Genomic DNA, 15,277 nt, shown 5'->3' on the forward strand with positions numbered 1-15,277 from the left:
ATTCTTCAAAATCTTGAATGTCTTAGTGTCCCAATGTGTTGAACTTTCTATTCTTTGATGAATTGTGACCAACACTTGAAATCAACCATCCTACACAGTAGTGAGAAGAGCTGAAGGACTCTACTGAACCCTGAACTATGAAAGATTTATGTGTGCGTGTGCATGTGCGTGTGCGCGTGCGTGCATGTGTGCTATCTAAATACTAACCTTTCATTTCCTCCTTGTGGCTCTTGCCTCCTTCTAAAGGCCAAGTACAACATACCTCCCAAATCTATCAACTGGCTTTTCCACTTTGGGCAAATTATTGAACTGTAATTTCTTTATAAGGTAATCAGAATAATTAACTCCCATTGAAAAGTATATGCTTATCTCCTTCATTCAGTAATTTGTATAATAATGGTTATTACTGAAAACATTCATTAGCTGTTACCTTGTAGAATGAATCAAATTTGTGTTAAAGTTTTACTAAAGAGTTAGAACTACAAACAGTTGGAATATATTTACTATTTTGAGGGACTCTTGTTTTTTATAAAAGTAGTGAAATATAAAACATTCAAATGGTTTCAAGATGCTATACAGATTCTCATCAAAAACTGGCAGCAACCAACTGCAAGTGAGGCAAACTGAATGTGTTTGGTGTGGCACATTAGCAAGCCCTCACAGGTCTGCAGCACTGATAAGGTCTGGCTAAAGAAGTCTCTGTCCGTTGACTTAATTTTCATTTAATTCTTAGAACAAACTTCCAAATGAAGTATAAATATTATTATGACTAAAGAGAAATATTGCTTTGAAATTGCTATGATCCTATTATAGCTATAATATAACTATTATGTAAGATAAAATCTTATCTCCTTATCTAAAAGATCTTGTTAAGCATGGAGTAAAAGACAACTTAAGGAATACACTTGCTTCTAAAATTTGCTGAGGTAAAGTTAGTTTAATATTTTAAAATATTTACATATTAGAAAACCTTTAGGTGTTTTCCTGAGATATATTTAGAGAATGTGTTAGGTATTTTTCTAACTACAGTTTATGAAGTTTACTTTCAAAATACTAAATTATGCTTAGAAAATCATTTTTTATATAGCTAAATTCTTAAGTATTCATGCCTTTAATTCTAACACTCAGAGGCAGAGCAGAAAGATCAAGGGTACAAGACTATTATTGATTACACAGGGAGGTCAAGGCTAGCTTTGCCACATTAGATCTTGTCTTAAAAAATAAAGTAAAACACATAGTACAATGTTTAGAAAACGTAATATGCAAAACAACTATGTTCCTTCATTAGACACAAACGGCCTTTTCTTTTATAGTGATTTCCTCACTATTCTTTAAATAACACACACAGTTACGTCCTGACCTACTGATTTTAGATTTAAATAACACATACAGTTACATCCTGACCTACTGATTTCAGACTTCACTGCGTTTCCCTTGCTCAGCAGATAAGGTCACTTTCCCTTTCTAATCAACCCCAGGTCATTTTCTCATCACCATTTTTGGTTATATTCCTACTCAGTGCGTTCTTTCTAGACTAAACTATGCAACGACTGCTTGACATTAAGGAACTGGTTGCTAAATTACATTCTACAAGCTTCACATGTGACTGGGGTGGCCACCAGGCTGCACATGTAGGGAAGAGTTGTAGTTCAAGGCTGAAGGCAGTCTGCCCTGTCCCCAGGAGAGCTAATGCTATCCAAGTCCAGTGAGTCTGCTGGAGAACACCCTGTGCTTACCCCATGTCAACCTTTTGCTGTATTAGGAACTTCAGTTGATGAGCTGGGCTCACCCACATTATAAGGGACAAGAGCTGCTTTGCTCAAAGTGAAGCAATTTAAATCAAAATCTCATCTCATCTCAAAACAACCTCAAGGAAATGTCCAGGATAATGTCTCACCAAATGTCTAGGCACTATGGCTTAGGCAGAGGTAAACATCAAATGAACCATTCAGATGCCTAGCCAATGTTTTTAATGGGAACTTGAAAACACCTGTTGTCTACATATCTTCTACCTGAGATAGGGATCATGTTTTGAATGTGAAATACATCTGCCCCCAGCGGGTGGTGCTGTTTTAGGAAGTCCTGGGACCTTTAAGAGGTGTGCCCTAGCTAAAGGAAGTGGGTCACTGAGAGGTAGGCATTGTTTCTGGCCTGAGCTCTGACTGCTGATGCCTCCTATTCCTGGCACTGTGCTTTCCTCAACTGTAGTGGATTGTATCTTCTTGAACCAGGAGTCAAATAAGTCCTTTTTCCCTTAAGTTGCTTTTTGCAGGAATTTTTATTACAGCTGCTAGTTAAATATAAGCAGGATTAGCACATCAAGGCTGGACTTCTTCCTCATAATCACAGCTTGTAAAGCTAAGAACTAGAACCTCAGGACTCCAGTAACTGGTCAGAGGAATGGGATCTGAGTCAAATTTCTGGCCCTGAGAACAGACATGGCATCCTGAACTGTCCTCGAGTTCACTGATTGATATCTACCTAGACCTGGTTTCTGGGTCCCTAAACCTTATAAGATTATTGTTTAACAGGAACCTTTTTGATAAATAACAAAGCTATAGCTTTGTTGCCTCCTGCATGGGCTAACCACTTGAATAGGACAAAAGGCCCCAGGAAAGCTGCTTGTCTCAGAGACTTCAGAAATAGTATGAAACCTACCTACAATGAAGATAGTCCCTCTGCCTGTTATCACTCTACAACTCCAGTGTGCTCTCCTCTCTGAAATAATCTATCTATACTACATTCTCTGTGTGTGTGTGTGTGTCATCTGAAGGTTTTCAACAGATGACAAAGACTTTGGGAACTGAAGGGAGTCTGGAGTGATGAAATAATCTATCTATACTACATTCTGTGTGTGTGTCATCTGAAGGTTTTCAACAGATGACAAAGACTTTGGGAACTGAGGGGAGTCCAGAGTGACAGCCCAGAGTCACAGCAACAACCAACAAAAAGTCACAAAATCAGTGTCTCCAAAAGGAGAATTTAGTCTCTTCCCTGGGGTAGAGGATGTACTGCCCATTGTTGTGAGAGGTGGAGGTGTCTGAGGCCAGTAGTGCCACATGGTGTTCCCACGTGCCACGTGGCATTTAAGTCCCTCTGCTCTCTTCCCAGCCTGGCCTTCTCTGATCAGAACAGATGGTTTCTTTCTCAAGCCCCAATTCCTTTGGTTGCTCATAGGAATTGCTGCAAGGAGAGTCTAACAGAGCCGAAGGCTCCTTAGGGACGTGTGAAGGAGCCCCTTCCTCCACTACGCTGGCTTCATCTGGACACGGAGGCGTGCTTGGTGCAGCTTGTGTGCCACCTGTCATTTACGTCCCCTGGTTCTAGGTCTGCGGGAGAAACCGGCTCGCTTCTTGTTGACAGCATCCTCTGGTATTTCTGGGTGATGGTCTGTCCTGTAGATCACCTGCCATTTTGTACACTTATTTTCAGTTTATACCTTTCATGTTGGGGTCCTCACACAGTTGGAATTTCTGGTTTTGCTCTTCCTGTGTTATTTAGAAAGGATTTGTACGGGAATTTTGTTTTTGTCCCACCACTGCAAAAAACGGGACTCCCATTTTTCAAACGCAACTGAAAACGTGTCCGTATGGACTATACCAACAGCCTTTGAATTGACAACTGAGAGATGTCATGACCACAGGACAGTGGTCATGTGATATGTACATACAGCTCTTAACCGCTTCACTACTTACCTATGTCGGTAAAAGCTGACACATGTTTCTCAACAGAAGTTACTAACTAGTGCTTCTATGTACTTCACCTAAGAGCGAAGTAAAGGTTTCATAATTTGTATTTCTCTTAAAGAACAAAATCAACCTAACCGTGTGAATTTGAAGCACATAACCTCCATCAGAGTTCCTGCTTCATCAGCAGGACAAAAACAGAAGAAAGCTGTGGGTGACGAGCAACTATTCTGGTACAAACTATATACAGAATGTCCTTTTAGGAATTCACTGCTGTGAGTCAAAGTGGAACCTTCGATTCAGCCTCTTTGGTCTCTATGAAGAATTTAATGCCCCATTCATATTGGTCTAATGCATTGTAATATAGTCATCATATTTATTATCCCAGAGAATTGCTACCTACTTGCATTAACATGTAATAGATTCCAGCCATGCCGTGGGCTGCTCCAACATATTGCTTCCTGTGCCACTGATATAACAGGGGGCAGCGCTCAGTTTTCCTTTCTTCCCTTGACAAAGTCTTTCCTGACTCAATAATAGCAGCGACTACCTATAGAGACAAGGAGACATCAGAAATCAAAACAATTTACAAGCATCTTAATCTAATAACATTAGTTATTAATGTTAACATTAATAATCTAATAACATTAGTGTGTGGGAGAACACAGATATTATTTAATAAAAAAATTTAAGCAGCCATTATCTAACTGTAAATTGAAGTTTCTCTCCTGTCCTGCACAACCATTCCCAAATAACCAACATGGAAACTTAATATTACTTACAAATATTCAGCCAATATCCCAGGCTTGTTACTACCTAACTCTTACATTTCAATTAACCCATATTTCTTATCTATGCTTTGCCATGTGGTTCGTGGCTTGTTACCTCACTTTCTACACATCTTGCTTCCTTGGTAGCTGGGTGGCTGGCGTCTCTCTCAGTCTACCCTTCCATTCTCTTCCTTAGTTTGGTTGTCCCACCCATACTTCCTGCCTGCCAATCAGCTTTATTATTAACAATGAGAATAATACACAGTCATAGTGTACAAAAAGATTGTTCCATAGCATCTAACAATTACTTTCATTTAATAAATTCAATCAAAGAGAAATCAGGAAGTAATGCTTGAGAGAAAACATGTTAAGAAGTCTACTTATGGAATTGAAGTTCTTAGTATGAAAAGTTGACTAAATTCTAGAGAGCCTTCCTATTAAGAACTATCCCAAACATCTACCTGCTTCAAAGCTGTGACATTTTCTCTAACAGGCAGCAAGTACATCTCCAAGACAGTGTATACACACTAGCTTCACTGATGAAGGGGGTGATGAGGAAATGTGGTCTTCTGTGTTAGGTCTAATGGAATGCCTCTGTGGCAAAGACTCACTTTAAAGTGCTGCATTTTAAATGGGCATCCAGCCCTCCGCCAGTCATCTAAGTTGTGGGAATGAGACGTGAGCAGGCATGAGGCAGGCACCTTCTAAATGCAACCCTGACAAAGGAAGCTGTTCCTTTTCCCTTTCCAAGCAGGCTAAGGGTGCCAAACTACATTTGGTTGTGTGGATAGGGCATATGTAGAGGACAGCAGAATAGAACGAAATGAGTATGGGTACCCAATTATCATCACCTTACTTTAACCTTTGGAAGTTGAACTATGTAGTTCCAATGAAACACAACCTAACCAATATAGATCACTGATTTTTAAAATATGTTTGAGAAGAAAGGTATGATTTTCTAAAAAACATCTTATGACATACTTTTTAAAAAATCAGTACCACCTAGAAGCAGAGGCTGGGTATTAACACAACTGTATGCTGTCAGCTAGCTTGGAATATCAGTAGGTCCAGTAGGCCCACAATACCTCTTTAATAGCTGTCTCACCAACTGTGCCGGGGCCAATCTCTGTGTTCACGTAGAGTAAGGCATACAGGTAACCTGCCCGCCCATACAGCAGCTCATCAGGAAGCTCTGATTCTTGACAGACAATGGTTCTATGCATCTGCAGAAGTCTAACCAACAAGACAAAGGATTATCCCAGAAAATGTCTAAAAATCAATTATGACTGAAAAATAACACCAAGTTCATAAAACAATCAAAACCTCTCTACTAATTCCTGTTTCAAATAACAAAATTAAGAACAAAAATATCCAGGTTGGAGATGTAGGTCAGTGTTAAAAAGTATATGGGATCCTGGATTCAATCTCCAGCTCTGAAAAAAATTCTTTCAGCTCCAAATGTCCACCTCCCCATTGCTCTAACTCATACAGTAAAAACAGAGTTCACACTTTACAATCTAGTATTAGAAGAAAGTGATGTAAAATCTAAGTAAGATGGAGCTGAGAGACAGTTACTGCTTAGGCAAGATTCAGTCACTCCATCTTTCAACAACATCATATCCAACTCTACCATATCCAACGAAGGGACCTTGCTTTCTGCTTGTTCAAGAAGATTATAAACTAACCACTGTAGAAACCTTCACAGTCCATCATCATTCCCTCCTCACTGAAACTAAGAGCTAAAAACTGAACTCAGGGTTAGTTATTCTCAAACTATTTTCCTGGATGTGAACTCATTTTCATGCACTGAAGGCAATCGCAACTTGTTTAGAATGATTATTAAAGTCCCACTGAAATTAAGGCACACTCATGCATGCATAGGAAAAGAACACATGATCCCACCACTAAGACAAACATACTTCACTTTTCAGAGAGACCTGTTTGCAATTGCAAATTAGAAAATAACTTAATTGTTGAACATCTATGCTCAGTAATTCTTCAACAAAACATTTGGAGACATTCTCAGTTTTTAAAACTCACTTTGTGATGCATTCCTGGGACTCACATTCACTTTTGAGTTTATGATATATCACAGCTCCCACAGCAAGGGGCCCAGCATCTCCGCAGAGGAAAGTGACTCTGCGACCACTCAGATTTCGGAGTGTTCTCTTCACGTAATCCAGGGATCGGAGCAGGTAGGTCTGGTCACCAGTGACCCGATACAGCTGCAGGTACAAAAGTGCTATGCCTGGAAGGAGGCCCACCCCCAAAAGAAAAGCATTACTACCTTCCTTTTTACCTTCACAGAGGGATTTGTAATTTGTGTAATTTGTAATGACACAAAACATCCTCTACAAAGACTATGTATTTAGAAATGGACAATATAAACAATAGCAACAAAAAGCATAATTGAAACTACTGAAAAGACATAAAATTAGGGTGGAAAGGCCATGAAACGGGTTAAAATTTATCAATCTGTTGTGAGTCATCAATTTCCACTTAGAAAAGAAGACACAGACACACTACTGCTCCATCTCCTCCCAGGTCTTGCTCATGCCCAGCTTATTCTCAGTCAAGCTAATGGAACTCTTCTCTGCTTCCCCTCAAGGCATTTCCTTCTATGTGATTCCACAGTAAGTGATTATCTGTATAGATTTTCTGCCTCCTTTCTCATTTTTATATTTTCTACAGTGTTTCTTTTTTTTTTTTTTTTTCTTTCCTCATCAAGCAATTGGGCATCTAACCAGTAAGTCAGACCCACACTTAGGGAACACCACGTGACCTGGCAGAACCGGGACAGTGGGAGCAGCCTGTCACCAACCTCTTCTAAAACAGAAATAGAAATCCGGAGCAGGTGTGGGGCTCATGTCTGTGATCCCAGCATCTGGCAGATGGACAGCAGTGTCAGGAATTCAAAGATGACAGCTATATGACAGTGACTCTGAGGCCAGAGCAGGCTACACTAGGTTCTCTGTCACAGTCTTCTCTCACGATGGACGGGAGCCAGGAGTTCTGCTGAGAGCTCTTTGGAGAAACCCTCTGGAGAATGATTTACTCTGAAAGCATACTCTGAGTCCTGAGCTATGGGACTATGGGAAAAGGGTGCTTGGATTTGATCAGCACATGCAGTGGGTCACACTGAACCCCATTAACATATTCAATTAATATGTATTAGTAAAAAAAGAAGTCAGCATGACAGCTAGGTGAAAAAAGGAATCAATATAAATAAAGCACACTGTACAAGAACATACTGGAATAAATGTTGACAGTAACTAGGTCAAATAAGACATTCAGTTAATCTAAAACTGAGGTTCTTTAATAGTCTAGACTTCATCTAATTTACCTAACAATCTGATTTTTATTCTTTTTATTTTAATTTTTAAATTTCTCTAAATATTTAGCAGCTTATTTCTTTAGTAGTTAATTCAGGGTACTTCACACCTTCAAGTTGATCTTAAACATATTTCAAAATTACAATGAATATATGCCAATTTAAATACAAGGGGATCTGTAAGATCTCATTTTCCTTTACCCAAACTACAAGGAAGAGCTAGCTCTATATCAAAATGGAGACAAGGAGGGTAGCCTTGGCCCATGCCCCATTATCCCTAAGAAAGAACCATTTGCAGATGAAGAGACATAGTTCTAACCTTTGTCTCACAGATTTCTATAAATTGTAAGACCAGGTGATTGGGTAATAAATCAGACCATCCACCTTGCCCAAACAGGAAATGATTCCATTTTGCTTTACCAATTTCTATGACCGGATTCCTATGGAAAGTATGGAAACTCAGATGGTGGGCTTATAGTACCAATTCTCCTCACAGGTCAACCTCCCCTATTTAGTAATGCCTTATAAAGAGATCTGTATGCTGCTCTCTACACACTTTCTTGCCTTTTCTTCTCTGGCTCTCTGAGCATTATTTTGCCAACTTTTCATTCATAAAAGTTTCTTCTCAGGATATATCCATTCCTTGTAGAAATATTTCCTTTCTAGGGAAGGGAATATTAAGGACAAAAGTAAACATACCAACTCATCTACAACATAATCCACCCCTGAACACTGTACAGCCTCCATAGAAAGGGGGTGATTTGAAAATAAGGAAGGACAGAAGGAAGGAGGGAAGGAGGAAAAGAAGGAGGGAAGGAAGGAGGGAAGGAAGGAAGGAAGGAGGGAGGGAGGGAGGGAGGGAGGGAGGGAGGGAGGGAGGGAGGGAAGGAAGGAAGGAAGGAAGGAAGGAAGGAAGGAAGGAAGGAAGGGAGGGAGGGAGGGAGGGAGGGAGGGAGGGAAAAAGAAAAACTCTACCAACAAATACACCACGTCCCAGCACTAAAACAAAAGTGAAAAGAAAGACCAAGACAACATATCACTTCAAAAACTTACTAATAAGACAGTAATGGTTCCCAATGAGAATGAACTGGAAGAAATCTCAGCAAAAATTCAAAGAATGATTATAGTTCTGCTTGAACAACTCAGAAAAGATATGAATACAGCCCAGGAGAACAACAAAAAAGGGAGGAAATAATTCCAAGATATGAAAACAGAATTCAATAAGGAAATAGAATTGTTGGAAAAAAATCTATTGAAATAAGCTAGAAATGAAAAAACATAATAATCAAATTATCTCAGTGGAAAGTTGCACTAATAGAATAGATCTTGTGGAAAATACAGTATTGGTGCTGGAAGACAAGGGAGAGGAATTAGATCACTCAGTAAAGGTCAATGATAATTTTTCTAGCATGTGAATGGAACATGGAAGAACTTTGAAATACCAAGAAAATTTAGAATTACAGGCAAAGAAAAAAAAAGAACACATAACAAAGCCATAGAAGCTAATTTTAATAAAATTTGAGAAGAAAATTTCCCAAATCTAGAGAAAAAGACTTCTATCCAGGTACAATAAACACATGGAACACCAGGGCCATAGAAAAACAGGCACATACACACATAGACCAGGTCAGAAAATAAACAACACAAAACTTTACTATTCACTCTATTATAGCTTAAATACTAAAAACATAAAGAAAGGGCATTGAAAGCTGGGAAGAGGGCATGGTCAAGTATCTTATAAAGTTGAGCCCATTAGAATAATACTTGATTATTTGGCAGAAAACTTTAAAGCTAGAAGGGTCTGGTAAGATGTATTCTAAATCTTGAAATACCACAACTGTCAATCCAGACTACTATACTCAACAAAACTAGCTATTGAAATTGAAGAAGCTCTGCAATGCCAAGCAGAGGAGGTTAATCTACGGAGGAGAAAAAAATCAACAAAATGGCAGGAATTAGTACACATCTTTCAGTAGTAACTCTTAACATGAGTGGTCTCATTTCACCCTACTCTCAAAAGAGGTTAGTGTACTGGATTAGGAAATATAATCCATCTTTCTTGCCTCCATGAAAATATCTCACTGTCAATGAGCTAAATGGCCAATAGTTAGGCTAGAGAAGGTATGGGTGGGAGAGCCAGAGAGAAAGAACTCTGGGAAGAAGGGCAGTCACCAGCTAGACAGGGAGGAAGCAAGACATACAAGAGGGCAGGTAAACGCTGAGTCATGTGACAACATGTAGACTGATAAAAATGGGTTAATTTAAGTTGTAAGAGCTAGTCAGTAATAAGCCTAAGCTATCAGCTGAGCATTTATCATTAATAATAAGTCTCTGTGTGGTTATTTGGGAGCTAGCCGGCAGGACAGAAAATTCCACCTACAGTAGGTGACTTCAATACCCCATTCTCACCAACACACAAGCCATCCAGAGAAAACAACAGAAAAACACTGGAATTAAATTGAATAACAAATCAAATGTACCTAACAAAATCTACAGGACATTCCACCCAAACACTAAAGAATATATATTCTCATCAGCAGGCCACGGAACATTTTCCAAAAATGGCCCTATATCTGAACACAAGAAATTACTGATGAATATAGAAAAACTAAAGTAACATCCTGTACTCCCACTTACTACAATGAGATAAAGCTAGACATCAACAGCAACAGAAACCACAAAAAGTATAGTCTCATGGAAAGCAAACAACACACTATTGAATGATAAATAGACCACTGAAGAAATCAAGAAAGAAATAGAAAAATTCCTGAAATTTAATGAAAATTAAAACAAAGCGCACCAAATTCTTTGGGGCAAAGTGAAGGCAGTCCTAAGAGGAAAGTTTATAATGATAACTGCCTAACATAAAAATAATTTGAGAGATAGGTCCCCAGATACATTCCCCTGCCTGCTTGCCTGTTTGTCTATCACCACATTCACCAACCAGCCTAGCAATGACACCTCATGGAGTCTGACCTAGAACTCCAGGAAGTCACTTTAACCATACCCCACCTGGTACCATGTGGAGTCTGACCTGAAAATCCAGGTAACTCCCACAGACCCATTTCTCCACCTGCTTTCTACTTACCTATCCACAGCTTGACCTGGCACTGGTCTTGCATGAATTCTGACCCAGAATTCCAAATAGGACCCCCAGACACATTCTGCTCAACCGCCTGCCTATCAGCCACCCTACTTACCATGGTACTAGAACTGTGTGAAATCTGACCTGGAACTCCAGGTAGAAAACCCCAGAAACAGTTTATAAACCCACCTACCAAGAATCCCCAGGACCAACTTAGCATTCTGAGTCCTTGGTCCCAATAAGTCACCAAATCTGGCTTCTACCACAACCACCTCTACTTGCGCCTAACTCTTATGGAGAACCAGTAGAATCCAGTAAGCTCTCTACAAATTTCTAAGGATCACCAGAGAGAATCGCTAAGCTGACACAAGTTCTGTGTGATGGGTTTAATGAAAATGGCTTCCATAGGCTAATATGTTTGAATTCTTGGACCCCAGTTAGTAGAATTGTTTAGGAAGGATTAGAACATGTGGTCATGTTGGAGATGGTATGTCACTGGGGTGTACTTGGAGGTTTCAAAAGCCCATGCTAGGCCCTGTCTCGCTGTCTCTCTACTACCTGCCTATGGATCAGGATGCAAGCTTTTAACCTCTGCTTTAGTGCCATACCTGCCTGCCTGCTACCATGCTCCCTATGAGGTGATCATGAACTAACCCTATGAAGCTATAAGCAAGCCCTCAATTAAATGATTCTTTCTATAAGTTGCCTTGGTCATGAGGTCTCTTGACAAAAGAACAACAGCTGTGGGATGACTCATCCCTAACAAGCTTGAGGCCCAAACAAGTAAAAAAGATACTTTCTGAGAGCCAACCTGGGTCTGCCTAAGGGCCTTAGCAACAGCTGCTGAGACATGATCTGGAGATGACCCAGACCAATGAGAGGCAGCCATGTCACACCAGCTGATGCATATTCATCAGACCTCCCCCGCCCCTCCCCCCCCCCCCCCCCGGTGTGGGGTGGAGGGTATATAAGGCTTGCCTCTTCGTGAATAAACTGAGCTTGTTGTTTCAACATTCTCCCAGAGTCTGTGTTGTTGACTCTGTGCCTACTTGGCCCTTCTCCCTCAAAGGGAACAACAACACAGGACCCTGCCACAAACAGCTAAGGTAGAAGTTGGTACTAGGGACTAGGACATTGCTGTGACAATACTGACCACGCTATTGTTTAGAGCAGTAGTTCTTAACCTATGATGGTGACCCCTTTGGGGGTATCAAACGACCCTTTCATAGGGGTCATATATCAGATATCCTGCATATTTGATATTTATTTACATTGTGATTCATAATAGCAAAATTGCAGTTATGAAGCAGCAATGAGAATAATTTTATGTTTGGGGGTCACCACAACATGGGAAACTGTATTAAAGGGTTGCAGCAGTAGGAAGGTTGAGAACCACTGATTTAGAGGAATGTGGAAGACTTTGGGACTTTGGATTAGGAAAGCAGTTGAATACTGTAATTAGGTCTTAATGGGCCACCCTAGTAGGAGTTTAGAAGGCAGTAGTGCTGACAGCATTTTGGGATATGGGGGTCCAGCTCAAGAGGTTTCAGATGGGAATAATAGCAACTGGGCTACAGACCATGCTTGGAATATTTTGGCAAAAATTTGGCTGCTTTTTGGCCTTGTCCTAAAAATTTTCCAGAGTTCAAATTGAAGAGTTCTAGAGCAATAGCAATGGCAGAGGAGATTTCAAAACAACTTATAGTGACTTTTGTATGCTTATTAGTAACCATTTTTATGCAGATCTGTAATGAAAAAGAGCAAGCAGGCAAATAGAAATAATAAAATGTCTACTTTGAGGAGAAAAAGAGCACCAGGGAATGTAATGTTAGGACCAAATTCTGTGCTCAAAGAGATAAGTTTAAAGAAATGCCTGAAGCTAAATGAAGTGGTACCCTTGGAATAAAATCCCACTCAGGCTATCCTGTTTTCTATGAAATGAAAAGGCCAAGGGATTTCCCCAGCCTAAAAAAAAAATACTAACATGTCAAAGCTTATACAAAGGTAATTTGAAGAGGAGGCAATGTTCCAGCCTCAGAAAGCAGCAAAGTTTGGCAGCTTGGCTAAATGATTCTGGATTTAAGGATACAAGTGTAAAGGAGTTGTGGAATCTTCCTCAACAGTTAAAGTCAGGTGTGTGGCAGAGGAGTCCCGTCATGGAGGCCCAGAGAGGCAGGAAGCTGTGGACTTGCATTGGAGAGCCCAAGTTGTTGCAGGTGCCAGAGCCATAGGATACCTGCCAAGGAGAACTGAATACAGAAAGTGGATACAGCTCCAGAAAGAGAAGTGTGCTGCAGTCAGTAAAGCTGGAAGGAGTGGGAGATCTGAAGAGTCATAAGAGCCTCTAGATATCAGACATAGAGACACAGAATTTGGAATTTGCCCTGCTGGGTTTCAGTAGTTCTTTGATTCAGTGTTTCTTCACTATGCTCCCTTTCTCCCCCTTTGGAATAGGAATTCATATTCTATGTCATCGTATGTTGGAAGGATGTGATCTGATTTTTGCTTTTATAAGGGGTTAAAGTTAAGAGATTGCCTTAAGTATCAGAAGACACAATGAAACAGCTCAATGAAATTAAAGAGAAGGAACATAAGGAAAATAAATGCCCTAGTGATGCCCAAGAAAACACAAACATAAGGCTAATGGAAATTACAAAAACAATCTAGGACTTTAAAACAGAATCCAGTGAACAGATAGAAACAATGAAAAAACTCAAGCCAAAATGAAGATGAAATGGGACAACCCATAACCCAGCTAGAAAATTTAAAGGAAAGCCTTACAAGTAGAATGAATCAAGTAGAAGGCAGACAGACTATCAGAACTCAGAGATAAAGCAGAAGATCTAGTTCAAAAAGCAAAGAATATAAAAAATTAAAAAACACATAGGAAAGGAGCAAACAGCAAACCTTCAAATGACAAGAATAAATGAGGGAGAAGAACCCCAAATCAATGGTATAGGCAAGATTTTCAGTAAGATCACAGAAGAAAATTTCACCCAATCTAAGGAAAGATATACCTATGCCTGAGGCACACAGAACACTAAATAGACAAAACCAGAAAAAAAACACCCCAAAGCATATCATAGTTAAAACCCTAATAATATAGAACAAAGAAAGAAATATTAAGAGCTTTAAGAGAAAAAATACAAATGACATATGTAACACGAATCCTAAATGGTCTTATAATAAAAACCCTGAGCCAGATATTGGGGTAAACGCTGAAAGATCAGACAGACAAAGGAACAAGCCACTAGAGAAACTTCTCACCACTACCAAATCCTCAGGCTCAATGGAGGGTGAGATCCTATCTCCACGAATCCTCTGACTGAATCCTTCTGAGTCCTCAGCAGAAAGGGCTTCTAGTTCCTGTCTCCTCACACCTTATACACCTTTCTCTGCCCAGATATTTCACTTCCTTCCTAGTGCAAATACTGGTAGCAAAGGCATGAGACTTCAAGTGCTGGGATTAAAGGCCTGTGACTCCCAAGCACTGGCATTAAAGGTATGTGCCACCACTGCCTGCCTCTATTTCTCTCCTAGACTGAATCTAGAGGCCTTGAACTCACAGAAATCCAGACAGATCTTTGCCTCCCGAGTGCTAGGATTAAAGGTATGTGCCACCATTTCCTGCCTTCTATGTTTAATCTAGTGGCTGGCTTTGTCCTCTGATCCTCAGGCAAGCTTTATTTGATATACAATATATCACCACAAACATATAAAGGAAAACCCATCAGAATAACAGCTGATTTCTCAGTGGAAACTATGAAAGTCAGAGGAGCATGAAGCAACACATGCCAAGTCATAAAAGACCATGACAGACAACCTAGAGTAATACCCAGCAAAACTACCTGTCATAGGTGAAAGAATGAAAAACTTTCCATGATATAAACAGGCTAAACAACGTATGTCCAACAAACCAAATCTAAAGGAATGACAAGCAGTATTGAATTCAGGCTGAAGAAACGGATGAGCAAAGGAGAAAGACCATAGACAGATATAGATGCCATAATTCCTAAAACAAAAGTACCACCGAAAACGTAACACCAAAACTCAGCAACACAATGATGGGAACTAACACAAATATTTCAATACTGACTTTAAATATGAATAGACTCAATTCTCCAATCAAAAGACATAGGCTGCCTGAATGGACCAAGAAACAAAATCAATGTATCTGTTATCTACAAGAAACACACCTTAGCTTTAAAGACAGAAACAATTTTAAGAGAAAATGGTGGCTAAATGTACTCCAATCAAACATGTCTAGAAAATAAGCAGGCATTGCTATCCTGATGTCTGACAAAATAGACTTCAATTTAAAATTAATCAGAAAAGTTAAAGAAAGACACTTCATTATAATTAAGGAAACAATTAACCAAGAAATTATTATCCTCAACATATATGC

The 15,277-nt window shown here is 39.7% G+C and overlaps 1 protein-coding gene across 2 annotated transcripts in view; it reads right to left on the reverse strand.

Annotated features, from left to right (window-relative positions):
• The window catches only part of Lancl2 (LanC like glutathione S-transferase 2), a 65,535-nt gene that overhangs the window by 13,214 nt on the left and 37,044 nt on the right, over positions 1–15,277 (reverse strand). For both annotated transcript variants that reach the window (XM_076566863.1, XM_076566864.1), the window contains exons 3-5: positions 6,497–6,704; positions 5,542–5,689; positions 4,090–4,236 (exon numbers count right to left, since the gene is read on the reverse strand). In XM_076566863.1, coding sequence (XP_076422978.1) covers positions 4,090–4,236; positions 5,542–5,689; positions 6,497–6,704 — 503 coding nt within the window. The remainder of the gene's footprint in view (positions 1–4,089; positions 4,237–5,541; positions 5,690–6,496; positions 6,705–15,277) is intronic.

Source organism: Peromyscus maniculatus, chromosome 3, assembly GCF_049852395.1.
Source record: "Peromyscus maniculatus bairdii isolate BWxNUB_F1_BW_parent chromosome 3, HU_Pman_BW_mat_3.1, whole genome shotgun sequence".
Lineage (NCBI taxonomy): Eukaryota > Metazoa > Chordata > Mammalia > Rodentia > Cricetidae > Peromyscus > Peromyscus maniculatus.